Source organism: Oreochromis aureus, linkage group 7, assembly GCF_013358895.1.
Source record: "Oreochromis aureus strain Israel breed Guangdong linkage group 7, ZZ_aureus, whole genome shotgun sequence".
In the NCBI taxonomy this organism is placed as follows: Eukaryota; Metazoa; Chordata; class Actinopteri; order Cichliformes; family Cichlidae; genus Oreochromis; species Oreochromis aureus.
The window spans coordinates 44,086,530-44,109,392 of record NC_052948.1 but is presented as its reverse complement, the minus strand read 5'-3'; the positions used below and the strand labels follow the sequence as shown (position 1 = coordinate 44,109,392).

General features: G+C 39.9%; 1 protein-coding gene and 1 long non-coding RNA gene across 3 annotated transcripts; one reads left to right on the top strand and one right to left on the bottom strand.

Annotated features, from left to right (window-relative positions):
- Positions 1-1,432: 1,432 nt before the first annotated feature.
- Positions 1,433-21,020, top strand: arvcfa (ARVCF delta catenin family member a). Its single transcript, XM_039614436.1, has 16 exons — positions 1,433-1,595; positions 8,187-8,363; positions 8,981-9,597; positions 10,965-11,443; positions 11,523-11,706; positions 11,805-11,922; positions 13,488-13,653; positions 14,448-14,465; positions 14,592-14,663; positions 15,474-15,601; positions 16,899-17,049; positions 17,135-17,327; positions 17,596-17,707; positions 18,038-18,125; positions 19,193-19,272; positions 20,884-21,020. The coding sequence occupies exons 1-16, from the start codon at positions 1,575-1,577 to the stop codon at positions 20,974-20,976; spliced, it is 2,697 nt and encodes an 898-aa protein (XP_039470370.1). The 5' UTR covers positions 1,433-1,574; the 3' UTR covers positions 20,977-21,020.
- LOC120440918 lies at positions 7,380-11,190 on the bottom strand. 2 transcript variants are annotated; one of them, XR_005613624.1, is made up of 4 exons: positions 11,057-11,190; positions 10,372-10,421; positions 10,228-10,273; positions 7,380-7,424 (listed from the first exon to the last, which is right to left on the bottom strand). It is a non-coding gene; the product is annotated as an uncharacterized LOC120440918 (long non-coding RNA). The 2 variants fall into 2 exon arrangements; XR_005613625.1 differs by lacking the exon at positions 11,057-11,190 and adding an exon at positions 10,895-11,018.
- Positions 21,021-22,863: the final 1,843 nt, after the last annotated feature.

Sequence of the window (22,863 nt, the reverse complement as noted above, 5' to 3'; positions counted from 1 at the left end):
GTTCTATGGATGTTGCTTTGATTTCCCTTTGCGTTGTTTTTTTTAAATTTCATGAAAAGGTTGTATTAAGCATAATCTGTTGATCTCTGAGACACGTAAACGAAGGCTCCTTTGCAAGAGCCACATGAGTGATTTTAGTTGCTACTCCGGTGATGTGTATATTTTAAATGTAATTGCACACGACAGCTTTTTCACTAACAAAGGATTACATGAAATGACAAAGAGAAAAGGATGATTGCCTTACTGTTAAAAGAAACACACTTCAAAGATGCAGATGTGTTAGATTAAAGAAGGACAAGCTGTAGACTGTGAAAGACTATGCAATATGAAAGATCAATGATAGCGAGGGGTTCTCTTAAATCAATAAGACAGACAGCTGGAGAGCACTGGTCTGTGGATGATAGCAAATCATTTTTTATGTGAATTACTGCTGTCTCAGTACAAGTGGTCTGGTGGAAAATTGGAAGATGTCCTGGACTGCTTTTTTTTTTTCAGCTGAGAAAGTAAGTAAGACAGAAGACTTTATCATGATCTAGTCGAGTGGTGGATTATGCCTCAGATCAGCTGTGATATTCACAAAGGACATCTGCAATGAGTAATTCAAAATTTTATGGTGATGACACCTAAAAAAAAGGTGCCGCATTTACCTCACCTGCTGTTTTAGTGTGCTTTTTTGGGGGGGTTGGGGGGAAATTTAAACTAAATGATGATGAATTGAGCAGGTGCAGAATGGAGTGGCTTTGCTGGCAGACAGTGATAGGCTGTGAAAAGGGGCTTGATTTGTTTGTTTCACTTTTCTGAGATAATCTTTTAGTTCACTAATCATGGAGCCTGTTCCTCTGCCCAGTGCTGCATGCAGTGTTTAGCCATGCTACCATCCCTCCACTGCTCAAATCCCCCTTGTTCCTTGTTATGCTGCACATGGGTGACATAGTACTGAACTAGTGCGGGCTGCTCTGCTCCAGCTGCATCAGCTCGTGAGCCCACAGGGGATGGTGTGTATCTGCATGTGTGTGCGTAGTACACACTTATAAGTGTGAGTGCATGTGTGTACACGTGTTTCCTTGGACCAGAGCTGGCAGAAAATATGGGGGAGAGCACAGGGATTGCGGGGCTCTGCACTTACCTCAGCTCGGCATCACACAGTTGATTCAGCACCTCGCTAATAGCACACACATTAACTGCAGTACAGATCAGAGGAGGAGCGCAGTAATGAGAGAGAGCCCCGCGTTCATTCTCGCTCAGAGCATGTGTGCGTGCGTGTGTTTGTGTGTGTGTGTGTGAGAGAGAGAGAGAGTGCATGCGAGGGAACGTCTGTGTTGAGCAAATGTGTGCATGGTGCGTCTAGTGTGTGTTTGTGAGAGAAAGAGTAATAGAGGCAGAGAGAGTGAGAGCGGGAGGGAGAGAGAGAGAGCGGACGTGTGTTAGTGCAAGCAGGGAGGAAGGATGGCTGCTCATGTTTGAACTGCCTCAGATGCTGAAAGAGAGTCAAGGCAGCAGAGGCAGAGAAACACAAGTCTCACTGGGGGACGCATCTTGTTCATCATTTGCGGGGAAGCAGAAAAGGTTTGGCAATGCCTGCTGAAGTGAAAGAGGTAAGTGTGTGTGGTGGAATGGCTCTATTTGCTCTGTACCCTCCCTCTTTTTTTTTTTTTTTTTTGCCCATCAGTTTTTTTTCTTCCTGCAGAGAGAAAACTGTAGCAATCCACAGCTTTGCATTCTGCCTCTGTCATGATGAATGAAAGAGGCATCAGTAGCTTCACCTCCTTACCTCTCGCTGCTGGTCGGTGCGGTCTCCTTGCGTGCATGGGGACATGACGCTAAGGTCTTCATCAAGTGTGCGCATGTTTGTGAGTGTGCTCGTGTGAACATACGTGCTTTTTTTTGTTTTAGGCAATATCATGAGGGGGATCATATCTGATTGCAATAAGAGGAAAGGTTGTTCCTCTTGAGGGGTGTGGGGGGTGGCAGCGGGGGTGATGCTGCACACACTCTGGTAAGTGCATTGCCATGATGTACTGTATCAGTGAGACATTAAATCTGACCATGCAGCATTTAACTACTTGAGGATCAGCCTGTAATCAGGAGTGAAATCTGGCTTCTGATGGAAATGTTGAGGAAGAATTTCCTCTCCCCATTTTTTTCACTCTGGATTGACATTTTGAATCAGTATTTCTTTCAAACAGAGAAGCGTGGCTACATCAAGCTTAAACATGATGCATTGCATAATGGCCCTTCTGCAGGAAACTAGCCGCAAATAAGAGGAGTTTATTAAAGCGTCTGCCATTTCAGTGCAATTTTAACTCACTATTCTGCACATTTGCGCTTAAGCATCACTGATTCAACAGATAGTAGAGGGCAGATGAGTTGTGACAAAGTTGTGACTAATGTCTTCTGACATCAGCAGGCTGATGTCATGTTTTATTATCCCGTGGCAGCATTACTGTTTCAATCCTCCGTTCGGATAAAGACAAGCTGTCTGTTTAAGCAAATTTATACCCCAGTTTGATCACTCCTAAATGACTTTGACCCTCACATGTAAATGCAATCAAGAGTCCCCGCTGTTCTTTTTTTGAAATAGACCTGAGACCAGATTGAATCATGGCTTGTGTCTGTCATGCCCTTGAGCTGGTCACCAAAATCTGAACTTAGTCAGCATTAGATCAGCCTCTTTCTCCCAAAATAAAACCCTGAGTGCTGCTGCTGCTGGCCTCGATTCTGAGAGTTGATGGGAACAAGATTCTAATCATGTCATTCTGTCTCCTGCACCACTGCACCTAACATCTATATACTATAACTCGTTTTTTTCCCCTTTAAATCTCAGTCGGATTCAGAATCATCATCTTGACCTATTTGGCTCTGCGAGCATACTTAGTGATGGTGCAGTGAGTTATTTAAATGAGCTTTGACTCACAGGGGCCTGGCCTTCCCTGGAGCTCGAATCAGACAGAGACAGCACACGGGCCACTGTCCAGCCTATTAACATCCTCCAAATCCTTAATCAAGCCTTCTGTAGAGGACAGTAGTACCCCTTCTGTCTTTTGGCCAGGCCTTCATTTAATGCTGCCTAACAATATCCAATCAGCCTCCCCCAGAGGTGTTCAGGCTAGGATCATCCCCCCGCTGCCAGTTTCTCCTAGGTGACCCTTTCATCTCCACTCCCCACTGACACATTTTGCACATGGATATGAGGGGCTCTTGTGTTTGGTGAGGTGTTTGAAAGCGAATCAGGCTCTCTTTCGCTCTCTCCACACATTCAGTTAGCTGCTCACTGCAGCCTGATTTAATGCAGTGGATTTTAGTTCTCGCCTCTTGTTCGGTTTAATGCCGCAGCCTCAGAAAGAGGAAAGCTTGGGCAGATTTAACAGTTTATTTTGTTTTATCTCGGTATATTGTGCATGTGCCGTTGAGTGATCACAGGGAAAATTGATTTAGATTAGTTGGAGGACTTGTTGAGAATGGTTCACTGATGATGCAGTTGAATGATTTTCTTCATTATAAAAGACTTTAATTGTACTCTACTGTTTTGATTGGGCACTTTCATTATTGCCTGTATAATTTTAACTCTTCACTCAGAGGGTCTTGAAGACTCAAGGATGTACATTAGCCATTTATTACAACGAGAGGAGCCGTTAATCATATTTCTGCAGACACACACTGAAATAAATGTGAAGTTAAAGTCAGCTGAAAATGTGTTTACAGTCAAAAAGTTCCTCCAGTTATTTCTCAGACCAAGATGTTCAATAATTAATCCACTCTGCTTAATGAAACCAGTTTTGTTAAATTGGAGGGGAAATTTAACTTCTGCCAGAAATAAACAAGATTAAATTATGGAAATATCCACATTTTGTACCAGAGCAGTAGCACAGCTCAGGGCTCAGAGATGCTAAACCACGTTTCACCGATTTGTTTTAAGTAATTAACTGTCTGAGACTCGTACAGTGCCATTACAGTGTCGCTCTGCTCAGAGTTTCGCTAATGGGCCATTTCAAGAAATTCTTACTTAACACATTGTGAATAAGGTAGATACAGTTTTTAACAACACAGAGGAACCAGTATTACCTGCATGATGTTTCAGCCAGTGGAGCTGATCTGATACATACTTAATTCTGAGGAACTCAGCATTATCCTATCCACTTCAGTTTGCAAGCACCGAAGATACAGCACTGTAAAAAAGCATTTGCCCCCTTCCTCATTTTCTGATTTATTTATTTACTGCATATTTTTCACACTTACAAGACTCAGAATATCATAGAAAACACAGTTAAGAATACATTTAGGCTAATTAACATTAGACTAAAATAACTTTAGTAAGCGCATGAACTGATGGCTGGTGATTCTCCTTCAGGATTTCCTGGTAGAGAGGAACATTCATAGGTCCATCAATTATAGCGTATTATCCAGATCCCGAAGCACCAACACAGCCCTAGACCATCACACGTGTTTGACTGTTCATATGATGTTCTTTTACAAAATTCTGTGTTAGTTTTTACTGACGCAAATCTTCCAAAAAGTTCAACTTTTGTCTTGTCGGTCCACAGAATATTTTCACATCAGTCCTGGGGATCATCAAGATGTGTTTTGGAAAATTTGAGACAAACCTTTGTGATCTTTTTGGTCAGCAGCGGTTTCTCCTTGAAACTCTTCCATGGATCCCACTTTTCCCCAGTCTCTTTCTTATTGTTGAATCATTAACTCTGAACTTAGCCGATGTGAGTGAGGCCTAGATGTTATTCTGGGTTCTTCTGTGACCTCCTGGATGAGCTGTCCTGGAGTCATTTTGGTAGGCTGGCCAATCCTAGAAAAGTTCATCACTGTTTCAAGTTTTCTCCATTTTTTTGATTACGGCTTTAATTCGGTGGTTCAGGAAGTCCCAAAGCCTTAGAAATGGCTTTGTAATGCTTTCTAGACTGATAGATGTCATGACTTTGTTTCCTAGTGGCTCTTGGGTTTCTTTAGATTGTGTTTCCCCAGGTTATCTTTGTCTAATAATAAAAATAGTCTGATGATCTGAAACATTTGAGTGTGACTAGTATGCAAAAAACTAAGAAATCAAGGGCAAATACTTTTTCACAGCACTCTATCTTTGCTTAGTCTTTGAAAGCTTCCTTGTAAAATGACTGTCAAATATATATTTTTTTAATATTGAAAGATAATTTAGCTCCCTGAAGTCATAACGTTTTAAGTTTTCACAAGTGCTGAGAAAGTTGGCTGATAACTTTATCAGTTTAAATAAGGGGAGTAGTTTCTCAATTTTAACGGGAATTGAGTGTGAAAGTTCAGGAATTGCCTATTACAGCTAAAACAAATGGAAGCACACTCCAGTGCACATAAGTAAAAAAGCAATTATGCATATATCCAGGGATTCTAGATATTTTTGATTAGATTACAAGATGGCAGAAACAAGCCAACTGATTCTGTATTGTGCACTCTAGTATGCATATAAGGCTTCCTTTTAGGGTTCCTTATTATGTCGCTACGTTTCTTTTACTTTCTCTTTCTCGCTCTCTCTTTTTTTGTGCATGATAGACATGATCATGGACAGAACTGCCCTGAACCAGCTTGAGTCATTGTTTTCCCAGTGGACATTTTCCCCAATTAGATTACAGTTCACAAAAAAGCTCACACACAGAGATTGTTGTGTTTTTTTTCTCCAGACTTATATTAGTCAAATTTAAAAAGTGAGTATATTTTTCATCAGGAATTCACAGTTTGTGTTTTGAATTACATAAATTACATGATAATTGAAAGGAGATGAGCTCTCAGCACTGACTCTGCTCACAACCCAACATTAAGTGCAGCTTCCTTATTATGTGCAATGGCTTTAATGACACAGTATGCTATCATAATGTTGTTTACTAAATTGCAATGTCCTTTTTAATGTATTGTAAGAATTATGTACATTAGAGCAAGGCCAGCAATATATTTCTCAATTTTAGGCAGTTGGATTTCATTATATTCTATCAAATATGTATATGTAAATATATCCTATATATTCTTATGCATACGGTTATATTTTGGTCAGACGTCTACACACTGTCATCATCGGCATGAATGTCATGATAATTTGGGGTGTTTAATGATATCTTCAAGCTGTTCCTTTTCCAGGGTGGAATGACAACATATATCTTTAATGACTTTAAAATATAAGAATAGGGTGCACAAGTGCACAAGGTTCTAAGTCTTTTAAATGGACAAGGCCAGGGCTTATTAAATTCTCATTAGTGATCATGATTTTCATGAGTGAGTTTCTCTTTGCCAGCATAAAAAGGATTTGTTTGATAGCTCTCACTGGACTGACCAATAATCAGAACAATGGGAAATCTCGAGGAACTCAGTGAAGATCTAAGACGGAAAATTGGAGATTTATGCAAGTTAGGAAGGAGCCATTTCTAAAAAACTGCATATTCCAAGATCGTTAGTTCAGACAATTGTACAATTAAAATATTTGGATGTGTCACCACTTTCCCAAGGTCTGGAAGAAGACCCAAAATGAGAGGAAACTGGTTAGATGTTTAGGAATAGCAAAGGCTCAAGTGAAGTTTTATGGTCAAGAGACAATGGATGAGCTATTTGATAAGACGTATGTTTGGAGGAGTACAGATGAAGCTTTCAAACCTAAAAACACAATACTAGCTGACAAGCATGGTGGTGGGAGCCTTATACTGTTGGACAGTTTTGCTCCCAGTGGTGAAGACTAGGACTATCTCCAAATTCTTCAACTTCACCTTAAATCAACAGCTAAATAGCTAAAACCAGCTTAGTTTGGTGTTCCAACAGGAAATGATCCTCCCAAAAAAACAGGTTTTGGAATAGAGCAGGTTAGCACAAAGCCTCGACCTCATCCTGGCATAAGGAGTGTGAAAAAGAAAGAAAGCAGACTTGGAGGACTTAACTAAAATAAAGTGGGGCTTTTATTGGGGCTGAGGCAGGAAATTCACATGGCTAGAGTCCAGATATCAGAATAATGATGTGAAGAAACACAACAGTATGACACGTCACACGACAAGAAACTAAGGAAAACTGAGGGCTTACATACACACATGAGGTAATTAGGGAGAGAAGACACAGATGGGAAAAAGAAGACACAGGTGAACAGAATCAGGTGGTACAGCAATATAAAGATAAGCCAGGGAATGCACAAACAAGACAACATTGAAAACACTGGGTCCTAGGCCCAGGGACCCAACCATAGTAAGTACTAAACACCAAGTGATTAAAGATGGAGATCTGACAAAAAGACATAGGAAAGACATAATAATTAGAACTCAAGAACCAAAATATAACCATCCATCCATCCATCCATCCATTCGCTTCCGCTTATCCTTTCCAGGGTCGCGGGGGGCGCTGGAGCCTATCCCAGCTGTCATAGGGCGAGAGGCAGGGTACACCCTGGACAGGTCGCCAGTCTGTCGCAGACAGACCTTCCAAAAAAAAATAAAAATTCCAGCGCATAATGCAAAACAACATTACAAGAACACAGGAACTCATAAATATGGAAACTCTTAAAAAAGGACCAAGAATTACAAACTCAAACCCTAACTTGAAACTACAAAAATGTATGGACTACGCTTGAAAGCTGGGTCTGTGGCAAGAAACCACACAATTTAAATGAATTCTAACACAATTCTGCCAAGAATAGTGGTCAAACATCCACCTAGAATGATCCCAGAAGCTTGTTGATGGCTACCAGAAGCATCTGGTTGAAGTGCAACTTATTAAGGAAGATTTGAGCCAGTGTGTATGATTTTAACCTGTGTGGATTCCACAGAAACGTCTGAACTTAATGTTTTTTTAGCATGACATTTGTCCATGATGAGTGTATTTAAGCTTCTGACCACAACTATATATAAAGATAGAATATGCTATAGTTAGTATAGTGACAAAGGAAAATGATGGGGCGATTGTTTAACATTTCATAAAACAGCCACTGCTTGACTCCCCACCATCATCTGCTCAGCTGCGTTGATACACTGCTGCATGTGCTGCTGCAGAAACTATTTCACAAAACTTTGTCTAAATTACTTTTTTCTGAATGATGTTATGTATTTTATTTTCCATATTTCATATTAGTCAATGCATTTCCTAGTAACGCTGACTAATTGATCGGGTCGGGTTGTACACAGTACACACCATTAATGTGATCACTAACAAAGCTTTACATGGTTCTTTTTTTTATTATTTAGGAGCAGAGTGCAGAGGGGCCTCCTCCACTGTCTTTGTCCCAGGAAGCCAAAGAAGGAGCTCTGGATAACCCATCAGCCAGTGACGAACTGGACACGCCCACTTCCATTGCCTCTGTGATGACCTCGACCAATGAAAGCTCCACAGAAACCGACACCCCACAGCAGACAGACACTGAGGTTAATGACTTTACGGTCACACTTTGCCACCACCTGGTAACTTAATGCACCTTGTTAATGTAGATTTTGATTGATTGGCAAGTCCACAGACTTAAAAGGTGTATCAATCATTGGTCACAGAATTGAATGTGGTTAGTTTAATTTGACAATAAGTTATCGTACACTCTGCAATCCAAGAGTTAAAGTAAAAATCAATTTACTACACCAGACAATTAAATTTCCAGCAATTGACTCTGCTTCTAAACAGTGGCTGGACTTCAACTTCTTTTGCTGGATTCCAATCTAAACTCATTTTCAACTGAGGGGAATTCATTATCCTTTGGCAGAAACAAAGAAGTCATTATTTACTGTAGGCTCACTAAGCCAGGGATGTGCTAAAATGATGATGATTGATCATCACTATAAGAAATGGGATATGCCGTAGAGTTAAAAACAAAATGATTAACACACTGCAGGTAACAGAAACAATTTTGTGCAACTGTAGTACATCCAGACCAAATACCTCTCGATCTCACTGTAAACACCAATTTTCTGGGATTAAAAGGAAAGAGAGAAAAGTGGGAAGATTAACACAGATTCTGATAAGACTGGGATAACAGCTGCATCTATCTTTGTAGGAGTCCAAGGCTGTGGAACAAGAGGGTGAAAAGGCCACGAGTGACACCCAAGAATCTACAGAGGTACAGCTGGAGAACCTGCAGACATCAGCCTCGCCTGATCTCACATCACCATCAGTGGTTCGAGATGACGCTACCACTGAACAACCTACTCCCGAAACAAGCACTCAGCCCTCTGAGGCTGTTACACCAACCACAACAACCATCAGCACCACCATGGCACCCCCACAACCCCAGCTGATAGTGCAGCCTTCTGAGCCTCAGTCGGCTAACCCAGACAGTCAGAGCACAGTGTACGCCCTACCTGATGCCTACAGAGGTATCGGAGGTGACTTATGTGCAGGATATGGAAGCCTGTCCCGAATTAACCTCCATGGCTACTGGTCCGCCAAAAACTTCCAGTCGGGGGCTCACTACACCTTACCCTTCCTCAGAGACAGCTATGCCCCTGCAGGCCTGAGCAGCCAGCCAGAACAGGACGGCCACAGTGAACGGGGAGAAAACCCTGTGGATATAAAGACCAACCACCCACCTCTCAATTACCCACCACTGGGGGGAATCCACCAGTTTAGGCCAATCACCACCATGGAGCTTCTCAGGGAGCCCTCGAGAACCAGGTAGGTAATGATACATTAGTTGAAATGTTATGGATCCCACAATCTTTTTCAGTGTGGCCTACAGATGGAGACAAATATTGATCAGTCCTTATGTAGATAATTTGAGGGGAGAATTTGTAATTTGTAATATATTCGTGTTGGTTTGTCAGTCAGTCACTATACCATAGAGGTGAAGATTTAACAGGACATTCTTAAGTAAAGCAGTTGAGCAGGTTTGGTGTGGAGTGAGTTTATTTAAGGTAATTTATGTGTGTGTTTTGAGGAGGGCCTAGTCGGAGGTGAAGGAGCAGTTTGGTTTATTGAAATATCAAGAAGGTCTCTGGTAATGAGTTCACCTTTTACAAACGGCCTCAACAAACTGAAGCTAATCTGAAAAGCCAGTTGACCTTTGACATTCATAGTAAGCATAAATCCACACTACAACTGATTAGTTTTTATAGCATGATTAAAGCAAAAGGTTATTGACACATTTCCTAAAAAAATCCTGACAATTTCCTAAAAAAAAATATTATAAATCTCACAACATATCATTTTAAATATTTACATCTAATCTTTTATCAGTTCCAACAGGTTGCCAAATTCCAATCACACAGGACCCACCATGATAATATTATATACTAAATTATTTACCTGCACAAACATCCAGGTTCTGTCTTTGCTCCAGTCTCGAGTCAACCTGGATAATAGAAAGACAGATGGACAGCAGTTAAGTAGCAGCTGGTATCAATCGGGGATGGCAGCCTGCTGCAAAGTTGATAAATAAGGAGGTTTCACCTGTTATTGGCTGCCAGAAGCTTTTCCTTCGCTCGCGCAGACAGACAGAACTGTTTACCAAAGATACAACACTTGTAAATTTACTGAAGCTCAATCTATTAGACACAGTGATTGTAATATGAATCTGCTTAATTAAGTCTGTTGAATTTTAAAGAAACAATATGATGGTTTTTGGGAAATGATTCATTTTCTTGTTGAGAATATGCAGACGAAAGATACCACCTCACATACAGTACTATGAGTCTGAAGCTATGTGATTGTTAGCATAGCTAAGCATAAATTCTGTATGCAGGGGCAAAGAGATAACCTGGCTTTTGTTCAATGATGAAAAAAAATGCTGAAGTTTTAAATTTGTGGCCACTCCACAACCAAAATACAAAAGCAAATTTAGGCACATTGTTTATTAAGCTACAGAGGAAGAGGTAAGCAGCTACTAGCTAATTTTGGTACTGGTACTAGCTAAAAAACTGCTTATTTATAATCTCCACTTTTAGCAAGAAAGTAAACACGTGTTCCAGATTACTTGATATAAGAGATGCATTGTTTTCAATCCTGATCCACACATGAATGTGTGTGTATATCTGTCTCTATAGAAGTGGCTACGACGACGCCTTCATGGCACAGCTGGAGGGGAACCTGAATCCTTTCTTCCAGGCCATGTGTCGAGCGCAGACCCTGCAGTTACCCCACAAACGAAGCAGCATGGTCAGCCTGGACAGCATCCGAAGAGACCCGCGCTGGAGAGATCCCAACCTGCATGAGGTGATCTCCATGCTCAGCCACCCAATGGACCCGGTCAAGTCCAACGCAGCAGCCTATCTGCAGCACCTGTGTTATGAGAATGACCGAATCAAGCAAGAGGTCCGCCACCTGAATGGAGTGCCAATCCTGGTGGGACTATTAGATCATCCTAAAGCAGAAGTCCACCGCAAGGCCTGCGGGGCACTGCGCAACATATCTTTTGGGAAAGACCACAATAATAAAATGGCCATCAAGAACTGTGATGGAATCCAAGCTTTAGTTAGGCTGCTGAGGAAGACCAGCAGCATGGAGGTCAAAGAGTTAGTGACAGGTATCGCTGTTTTTTTTTTTTTTTTAAAGCTACTTCTTCAACTTTCTTCTTTATTCATAATTACATTCTATCACTGCAGGCACCCTGTGGAACCTCTCATCACACGAGCCACTAAAGATGATGGTAATCAACCACGGACTTCAAACGCTGACTGATGAAATCATCATCCCACACTCAGGCTGGAAGAGAGACTTAGCAGACCCCTCGAAACTGCAGAGCGCCGAGTGGACCACAGTCTTCAAGAACACCTCTGGATGTCTGAGGTAACCCCGCCGGCCGTTGTGGAACATGTGACAAACAGCCGGTAAAAGCTCAATGTGATGGAGTTTGTGCAGCTTTGCAAACAAAGTTGTTTCTGCAGGAACGTCAGCTCAGATGGGGCCGAGGCTCGACAGAGACTGAGAGAGTGTGAGGGGTTGGTGGCTGCGCTCCTTCATGCCCTTCAGTCAGCTGTTGTCAACAAGGACACAGACAATAAGGTCGCTGCAGTCACTACTCTTATTTCAAGTTTAAGAGTAAATAAAAATCTAAATGTAGCTTCTAATGATGACAATTATTTCTCAAAGCTGCAGAGAAATGTAACCATGCTTAAAATTGTAACATCATAACTGGTAATGCTGGTGACTCCTAATATACAACAGTGTAGCTGGATATTTGTGACATTATCACTGACTGCATGTTTATACACCATATAGTTTTTAACCTTAATAACCCTTTATAGCTACTTACACCTCTACTATACAGTCATATACATTTTTATCAACCGCTGTTCACCAACCCTTTAACAAAGTAGTGAGGTTCTTATAATTGTGAATCCAAACAGGTCTGTGGGAGTCACTTGATGGAGTGATAAATTGCTTGTATCACTCTTGGGATGCCCGACAGATGAGCTTCAGTAACTCTTCGACACTACCAGTCATGGTCCAAACTTATTTAAAATGGCCTTTAGTATTGTTACAATTCATTTTACCCAGCTGACCTGTCAGTGCTGGGACCAGTTTGGTAAACTTCATATTTACTCCACCATTTGGACCCAGAACCTAAATGTCTCAGCCATGTAGAAATTTAATCCAAGAAATTTAACTAAATATTGAACTATTTTTTCCACAGCTCTCCCAATCTTTGTTCAGTTTTGCCCTTTTGCTTTTAAAACTACTTTTCATTATTTTTAGCAGTAGAACAAACATAGCTATCTATAGTGTTCATTTATAAAATATTTATCTACTACTTGACTATTACAGTTAGTAAAGTATTTTGAGACAAGTAACTAAATTTTTAGTTTCTGTTTGCTTTTGAACCTGCACAGCACAACAAGTACACCATGGGTATAAATACCCCTCTTTATGTAATGCCCATGAAACTTAACAAGGGGAATTTCAAGTGCTGCTCTAAACAACAGTTTGTAGAAATTCCACTTAGAGAAAACTGTGTTGCTCTCAGTTTGTTCGTTTCAGTGTCAGTGGACAAAGGACGGATGGGGTATATCAGGATGTATTGCTCCGGGCCACAGTTTTTTTTTTCTCTGATCGTTTCATTGGGAAACTGGAGCACAAAATCTTTAAATCCCGGTCATATTGTCTTATTACTTGTGCTCATTGTTTAGGGGTAAAAAATGCTTTATTAGTGTCTGTCTTTCTAATTAAACCCGTGTTTAGTCTCTCTTACTGCTTAAGTGGAAGTTCTGTTTTTATTAATTTTTTAAAATGTTCTGTCTTTTAGAGTTTAGGGATGGTTTGTGAGTATATTTATTGAAGTACTTTAACTATGAAGTACTCGAAATAGAAAATCCACTGAAAGTCAAGTTGCTTTAGTCTCAAATTTAAGTTAATATTGGAAACAGCACCAGATTCAGACAGTTATTAAACGTCATCAAAGCAATCAAAGCAAAGTATGGATGAGGTTCTTCAAAGCTCTTGAGATTTTCTCAAAACTCTCCTTTTTATAAGGAGACTCTAATCTAATGTCTCTGATGTGGTATTTAAAGAATTATTTTTCTATACATCCTTTTTTAAACTGCAATCTTTCATCACTGCTCTTCACGTAGTCGGTGGAGAACTGCGTCTGCATCCTTCGGAACCTGTCCTATCACGTTCACAAAGAAATACCAGGAGCGGAGCGATTTCAGGAGCCCCACGGAAATCATCTCATGAGATCCATCGGGCATCCAAAGAAAAATGAACCGGACTGTTTTTCAGGAAAAAGACCCAAAGGTTGGTAAGATACATCATAGTGTGGACTCTATATGCTGTATACAAGGTGAAAATGTCTAAAACATATCCACAGTAATTTTATGAGGGATGGACAGTTTACTATCAAAATGCTTATTCTCTTCTTCCTCCCTTTTCAGTGCTTGACACACATTTTCTGTACTAATATTCAGTGGGATACATTTTGTTTGTTTACACTTTAGAGCTGTCATCTCTGACCAGATTTTCGTTTTGCCTTTTTTGCTGTTAGGCCTCACATTTCTTTATTATCCCTTTATGCCTCTCAGAGCCTGAATATTTCATATTCCTGCAGACGGAGGAGCTGATGATAGATTTTACTTTTGGGCTGGAATGCAAGGTTCAGAAATTGGAAAAAGCCTAGATATGCTTTGTTACATCAGTTATGCAATTTTTGCACCATGCCACTGATGCAACAATAAGGACAGCGAAGGCTGGACCATTATTTTTAACATTATATACCTAAATAAAAATTAGACATGTTGCTGAGAATTAATAGGCTGCAGCGTTGTTTAAGTTGTTTCCTTCTCTGTGGAGAAGGAAACAACTTAATGGGGAACCATTAGGGTTTGAGTTAACAGTGATTTAAAGTTTTATGATTCTCAGCAATGCTAAAGCTGACAAATACCTCTGTGAGCAAAACATTAGTCTGATGAGTTGCTCAGTGTCTCGCTACACGAAGGAGTCATGTGTTTTCTGCTGATGTGTCCTTTTTTGCGGCGTAATTACATTGTTCTGACATTGTTCTTTCTTCTTTCCCTTCAAATCACATTAATCAGAAGAGTGGTTCAATCAAGGTCAGTCTGCTTATTCCTCCAGAATCTTTCCGTAGCGGTGATGTTGTGATACCACGATCGATTTGTTGACATTATCTCTGTCTAAAAACTGGTGTTTGTGTGCATGTGTGTATCTGTGATGTGCAGGTTGGAAAAATGGATTTGTGGACAGAAAATACAGTACATTGGATTTACCAAAATGTGCAGAGCTAATGAAAGGTATCCAATAATGCAGTAATAAGCCTCACACTGCACTTTAAATACAACAAATGTAGAGTACCTTTGCATCAGGCTTACTGTAAATAGCTGAAAGTTAACTGTATTAAGGACTTCTGCTGCCTATCATTATTATCAGTCATCAGTACCTGCTTTCTGCGTTACATTTATTGCTGTGTGAGCATGATTTTGGCATGGCCTCAAAGAGAATTCATTGAAATGCAAAGCCACACATCAGCACCTGCGCCACTTGTGGAAATTTTCATTACTAAAACAAAATGGCCCATCAACTCGAAGACTGAACATTTTATCTGGCGTTTGCTCAAAACACTGGATGACCCACATGTCTTTATGTGGTATTGTATAAGATAAAAAAAGAGAAAAGAACAGAAATCACTATTGTACTGTATGCTTGAATACTGTATATGTGGATCTGGCTGTCATTAGAAAAGAGATCAGAGAACAGCTTATGCCTCCCACGCTGCAGTCTGTGAATGCAAATCAGAATGACAAGCATGTTATGGTTCAGGGTCAGCTTTATTATACTTGTCAGGCGTCCAGCAGCCTCCGCTCCCCTGGCTTAGTACAGAAAAAAAGTCTCTGCAGTAGGGAGTCAGCTGGAGTAGTAATTTTCTACCATACACTTCCATTAAATCAATATATATTTAGCCCCTGACCTACCAACCTGCTGACCTGAACTGACCTACATAGACAAACGTCTTGAACACAAACATATATTTGCAAAATGGTTTGGGAACTTCTTCTTCTTCTTTTTGTTTTTTAGAGTAATATTTCTCTGACTTTGTGTTCAAGGGTTGGAGCTGCTGTACCAGCCGGAGGTGGTGAGGCTTTACCTCTCTCTTCTCACCTGCAGTCACAACCACAACACCCTGGAGGCAGCTGCAGGAGCGCTGCAGAACCTCGCTGCGGGACACTGGGCTGTGAGTAGACAGAAGAGTTATCTCTTATACGCACGACTACCTGGGTTGCTGTTGTGAAGTGTTTAAACTTTAAATGAATGCAGTTTTAAGGTGACACTTGCTTTGATTATACTCTCTGTTGTTATAGAGAAGCTATAAAGAATATAGCTAAAGAAGAGCCTTAAAAAGGGGTGTTGAAGAGGTTGGCACTGTCGCCTCACAGCAAGACAGCTCTTGGTTCATATCCCAGCTGGAACCTTTCTGTGTGGAATTTGCTCTCCATTGTGCATGCTCCAAAGACATGCATGTTAGGTTAATTTGTGTGCTGTGGATCTGGGTTAGATGAAATACTGCATGAATGCTATGCTTAAAACGTGACTTGCTGTCTGAAATGCTTTGAGCGGTCAGTAAGATTACAAAATCACTAAATAAATGCACGTACATTAGGAGAAGAGAAGAAGATGCTTAAAATAAAGTTCTATCCTAAAGAAATACCGTAAGTGAATTAAACTGGAGCGATCGATTTACCCTCTATTCCAATCACTGCAGCGCACAGTCAAATGACAACCTCTTCAAGCCCTTCCTTGCGGATACGCGAAGCTTTCTTTTCTTGACTGGTTGGTTTTGTTTTTTCAGGCGACATCATTACGCAGCTTACTCTCTAGACTGACCTTGTCATCGGCATCCAAAATAGCTTTTGCCACTGTGTCCCCCTCAAGTGGGTCCATAGGTCTTCTAACTAATGTGCTTTGTAACATATAGTGCACCATGAATGTCACTACCATTTAAGAAGAAGGCTGCTCCAAAAATAAAAGGACTTTTAACAGCTAATCATGTCAAAAGAGAGCAGATGAAAGTGTATAATTGGATTTCTTATTCATTTATGTATGTATTTTTAGATTTTACCATAGTGTAGTGGTTGTCACATTCGCCTAACCATGTTGATCCCAGCAGGAGATGCAAATCCCTTCAGGAAGGGCATCCAGTGTAAAAAATTTGCCAAATCATGTATGTGGAGCTGCCTGCTGTGGTGACCCCCTTGTGAAGGCAGCAGCCAAAGCTAGCTTCCTGTATTTTACCTTACAGTTTCAAGATTTATACACTTAAAAATCTGGTTAAACCCATTCAGTTTATACCAAGCATATTTTCCTTATTCAGTCATTATTTGAATAAACAAACCTTTATTTTTATATATTTCAGTTGAATTTTACTGAAAAGTATTGCTTCATGTTTATGAAGGCTAAGAATTAAGACCAAACAACCAAAAACCACGACGTCTTCCCTCTGCTATTTTTCATTTCTGTGTTTCCATCTGAAGTGGTCCAGCTATATCCGGGCGACAGTGAGAAAAGAGAAAGGTCTGCCTATTCTGGTCGAGCTCCTGCGCTCAGACGTGGACAAAGCTGTGCGAGCCGTGGCCATTGCTCTTCGCAACCTGGCTATGGACAGAAGAAACAAAGATTTAATAGGTACAGGTTTCTAACGCCTGTATACGTTTGGCTCTATTCGCACAGCCGCGCTAACATTTTCATCGTTGTCTGTCACTGGTTGCAGGGAACTATGCTCTGAGGGACCTCGTCGGTAATCTGCCGTGTGGGCAGCAGCATCCAGCCAAGAATCTCGAGGGGGATACGGTGGTATCCATACTGAACACTATTCACGAGATCATCACAGATAACCCAGAGAATGCGCGGCTGCTCATCCAGGGTCATGCTGTGCAGAAGCTGGTGGCCATCAATAAGTCAAGGTTAAAAACTGAACTGAACATCTACACATTTTTAAATATACAAGCTTAAATAATAAAAAAAAGGCAGATCAAATAACATTTTTATAGTTAAAACAGAAAAAAGATTTGATCATTGTAGTTTTATTGGCCGTAATATCTTCTTAGACTACTGCCTCAGTGCATCGTTTCGCCATGTTCCAGTGCATTTAGAGTTTAATCATTGAGACGTTACTGTCTTAGAGATTTCCTCTGCTTTTTTTATACAATATCCAATATGATCCGTTGTCAGCCAATCAGCGCGGGAGACAAAGGCAGCCTCCCATGTGCTTCAGACAATATGGGCCTACAAGGACTTGAGAAACACTCTGAACAAAGCCGGCTGGAACAAGAGCCACTTTAAGGTATCCGTGTTGATTTTGTGCCAATTTAAAACTTCAAGAAAAGACTGATTTTAACACAAGCGTGATCATTCAAACCTTTTTACACATAGCAATGCATGCTGCCAAATAGTTATAAGGAAGAAACAAGAAGATCTGTGTGGAAAAAAAGGAAAGAAAGAAAGGTTGAGAGCGTATTTTTGGCCTTGATTTAAATGCAGAAAAGCAGTGTTTATAGTAAGCTTTAAGCCACTTAGCAGAGGATTTCAGTGTCGTGCCACTTTATAAAATTAGAACATCACAAAAAGCAAACCATCCGTCATCCAGTAATGTTACGTTTGTCGTCTTTCAAAGCCCACAACTACCGGAGTGCCAAAAAAATCCAAGAGCGGAAAGCAAGGAAGTGATGACATCACCTTGCCTCTCATGGACAAAACTCAAGGTCAGAAAATTGCAGCGTGCATTCCTTCAGTGAATTTTTATTAAATCATCATCTAAATGAGAAAAGTGTCCTCTAGCTCTGGGAACAAAAAGCTGTCAAACACACTGAGGTTCTTCTCATGTCACGGACAAAGACATAAACATTCGCAGTCCCAGACTACATTCTTCTTAAACACTGCCCCAAACCAGTGATGTGCCGCCAAGGTTATCAGTGCACAGACTCGGCTTATTAGCCTGAGCAGTCTCTCCTAGAGGCAGGACAGGCTCATGCATCACCAGTCACATTTGATTTCAGGAGGACACCCACTTTCCCACGTCAAGAGCGACCTCTAGCTTCCCCTTAAAACAGGTTTACTCTCTTCTCTCTCAGGGCTGTTTTGCAAAACATAAACACCACTTAAACATCCTTTAGGGGTTGGTGAAGGGTGGAGGTTGTTGGGCAATCTTCTCAGTGGATGATTGCATTTGCTTGTTTCTCTCTGAGCTTTTTGGTTTTAAATGGAACAAAGCAAATCTGTAAGGTAAAAGTTGCACACCTTTTACCTTTTCTTAGCTTGTATGTGCCCTCCCTAAACAGATACTAAATAAATGAATAACATGCATAGAAATTGACATGAATGTAGTTTATTTTAATTGCTTATTAGTAAAAAATCCTGCTGAGTGAAGATTGATGCATTTAAGATGGGATTTTTTAGATTAAGACTGCCACACACTGACTGAAAATACTACTGATTAATGGTTATAGATTTTTAGGCTACTCATAAACTCTTATTATCACATCATCATATCTGAGTGTGCAATTATCTTCACTTTATTGGCCCCCAAAATGTCTAAAGTGAGGTTAAAATCTAGTGTTTGTGTAATAGTCTTGTCCTTGTTACTACTGGGAGAGGCTCGAGCCCCTCAGTGACCCTGGAGTGGAATAAAATGGATAGATGGTGTTATTGTAATGCTCACTGCACCATAATGATTAAACGCCACAGCTGCCACTGGAGATGCAAAATGAAGCTGATCAGTATCAGTTTCAAGAAATGATACTATCGATATAATAGGATTTTTCTCTTGCAGATGTTTATTCAAGCTTGGAGCCAAATGATAGAATTGGAGATGGAAAGGCGCCCGTTGTTGTGGAAAGAGACGCTCTTCAGGTAATCCGGCTTTTTAACATTTAACACTGAGTTTGCTTGGATCTTTCTGGTGCTAAATAGATGTATTGTGCAGAAGTCTTGAGTGACCTGTTAATTGTTTATATTTTGCTTACAAAGAGCCACAGGGGTCTCGAGCAATAGTTCTCATGGCTTTCCGAAGGTCCTTCATAGTTTTTCTTTGGACATTGGCTGCTTTCTCACTCATTTGTAGTCAAGTCCTTGTACCTGACCATTTTCATAAGGTTTTTTTTGGCCCTTCATCAGAAATGGTCTCGATGGAAGGATAATTGTCAGGATGCTTTTCTTAAGGAAGGGAAACAGGAAGAAAAGGCTGAAGTATTCCCCAACTACACAAAACGTTGCCTGAAAGTCAGTGGAAACAGAGGTTATGGAGTCTCAACTCTGAATTGGAAATTTCTGTTTCATCTAGCAAACACACTGGCAATGCAGTAAAAACCCATACGTGCATAGAAAAACAACAACAATGACACCCTATCAGTCGAGGATTGGCCTCTCCAGAGCTCTGACTTCAACATTATTAAAGTGTGATCTATCTGACAGAGAACAGAACAAAAGGCAGCCAACATCCAAAGAAGAGCTTTAAATGATACTCGGCTGTGCATCTTTACAGGATAACAGTGCACAAAGCCTAAATGTTTAAGTTTATGTCATTTTAATGATTTCATTTAATGCTTTTCTGATGCTTTAAAAAAAAAAAGCATGATTAAAACCTTGCTCTGGATGCAGGTTCGGTTTTTCCATTTTTTGAGAACTGTGGGAGTGCAGTTACTAATCAGTAAACAGCCCTGCTCTCATTTTCAGGGTAGCTGTTGAAATGTTTAATAAAGGAAAAAGAGAAGGATATATCATCATAGTTTGAAAAAAGACACGAAAATAAATTCAGGTTACTTGAGTCAGGTGTACACAGTCTGTATTTTATTGTGATAAACTGTTTATGGAGATTACAGTAGGAACAATATATGACAACCAACCTGTTAACAGCACTGTACAGTAAAGCTTGTATTCAACAGAGCACAGTGCAGTCATTTTTCTTTTACAGTAAGAAACTTTCACAAAGGCACTTTGGACATTTTAGGAAGAATCTCATCAGGATAGTTTATATAGTTGTCCTTTCTCACATTCATACTCCTTGAAATGCTGTTTGTGCTCAATCGGCCGTTTGCATAGACCATTCAGGAGGCTGACCACGTGACAATATAAAATATGTCTGCAGTAATTGCACATTGGCACACTCCAATATCACATTACTTTTTATTATTAGGTAGCTGACAGGTTAAAGACATGCTAATGCTTGAGATCTCAGCGCTGGACATTTGCATTCTCATGTGCACTTTCTGTCATGTGATGCCTGGAAGCCTTCTTGGCTGTGGGCTGGGCTGCTTGTGTGAACGGTGCTTTATGCAGTCAGTACACTGAAAGAAAAAAAAAAAAGCTGCAGCTGAAAACTGACAAATATTGCTGCCATTTTACTGTAATTTAACAGAGTAACTGCTACAGCATGTAGGATTAGCAGATTGAAACTTGGTTACAGAATTTTGTTTTGAAGGATTTCTTTCTTGTGGCTTGTTTTTCTCATGCAAATCGGCCTAGGCGATAAGTGAAAGAAAGCACTTCATCAGAGCTGGCAGGCCTGCTGTGGGCCTCATGGATAACAAACCTCCACCACTGGACTCCTGGGTGTAAACGGAACAGCACGGCCAATCAAACCAGTCAAATCCTGCAGAGACATTTTCCACTGAGGATACGTGGACTCGTGCTATCTGAACATTCTTGTACAGAGAAACAAACAGATCCACTTAAAAATGATTTCCTTTGTTTACAATAATAATAACAATGTGCCAAATGCCTACATGTATTCATGTTTATTTGCTGATAGATTTTATGGCTTTTTGGGATGCTATAGGTGTACTGGATTCCTGAAATTTACGAGGGATTAAGTATGACATATGAAATAGCCCAAATATGCAAACTGCGGTGAATCATAACTCCAAAGAATATGACATGTGCAATTTGTATTTTACTCCTTAGCTACAGTATACTTCTTGTTTCTCAAGCTATTCAATTCTAAAATAATGTGGATTTGATGTTGTTCACATCAATAGGTTTTGATCTAAGTTCATTTCCAAACTATTTTTGTTCAGTGTTTGAGACATGTAGGATTAAGGCTATCACTGACCTAACCATCGAAAATATACTTGGAATTTTGTTTTTTCTCGATTAATCTGAGTAGACTGTATGGCTATTTGCCAATCTCTGTGTCTCTATTCCATTTGTTTCATGAGAGGAAAAATGGGATTGTACATGTGTAACAAAGGACTGTTAATATTCTAAATTTAGGCATTTATATTGTAATGTTTATTGTAATACTCATGTTATTAATTAAGAGTTATTTATGTGTATTAGCAAAGACCAGTAAGTGATCCTACATTCAATACAACTCTGCTTTGCAGTGGTCCTTTTTGCATTGCGATGTTGAATGAAAATGAAAATAAATTATGTGCATAATTTCTCATTTCTGCTTTTCTTTTTATTTTCCAGACTGAAGTTTATGCCGTGTTCTGTTTTATCAGTGTGCACCTGTTAGATTAAACACCTCCCACTAGTCGGCCAGATTTTTTTTCCGAATGCTTAAACAGTGATTATTGAAGCTGTCTTTCTGAAAGCATTCACACTATGACACTAATTTGTTTACCAAGCATGCCGAAACTGAATGCTCATTGTCTGCTTTGCACTCAGTTTGCAATTTTGCGACACTCTTTTCTGCAGAACTTTGAACACAGCAGCACTCCAGGCGACGCTTATAAGCTGCCTCAAGATATCATTACATATGATGCGAATTACATTTGACTTTGGTTTTCCTTGAGGAAAGCTAGGAGAATAATTTAAGGAAAAAAAGAGTGCCTATAGTTTCAAAGATAGTGTCAAAGACATCAAAGATTATTTAAACAGCCCCATTAATAGCTGTATTAGACAGGTAACAGATGAAAGTAATATATAATATAGACATTAGTCTTTAAAATATCTCATAAACCAGCCTACATACAAACAGTATTTTGATTTGTTCACGTATTCCGGAGCACGGCTAATTCACAAAACTACTCCCGTTTTGGATACAAAAATCAAATAAAACTATGCACAAACAGGATTATGATTTCATCACCGTTATAAAAATGTTTAATCTTATTTAAGACGGTGAATGAAAAATTGAGATACTGAGGCATTTTGTGAAGATTGCAAACCATAAAATGCTAATACTTTTTACTTAATATTAATAACAATAATCGATTTTATATATAGGTGCCTTTCACCACACTCAAGGACGCCTTACAAGGACTTAAAGAACAAAATCACAGCACAGATAAAATAACAGTAGGAAAACACCATAAAAATAACTGTCAATACAGCAGTCAATTTGTAGTCTATTACCTGCATTTAATGGGTCACAGTCATGTTGAGATCAGTCTCAACATCAGGCAGGAAGTGCTGAGAAAAACTCTAAAAGACAAAAACTGAAGTCATTTACAGTATATTTTATTTTTAATTAGTTTTGCAAGTACACAAAGTCAAAGA

Coding starts and splice junctions, on each gene's coding strand:
- arvcfa (XM_039614436.1), top strand. CDS start 1,575: ATGCCTGCTGAAGTGAAAGAG. Junction 14,664..15,473: donor ATGTGCAGAGCTAATGAAAG/GTATCCAATAAT, acceptor TTTGTGTTCAAG/GGTTGGAGCTGCTGTACCAG. Junction 17,708..18,037: donor GGAACAAGAGCCACTTTAAG/GTATCCGTGTTG, acceptor CGTCTTTCAAAG/CCCACAACTACCGGAGTGCC.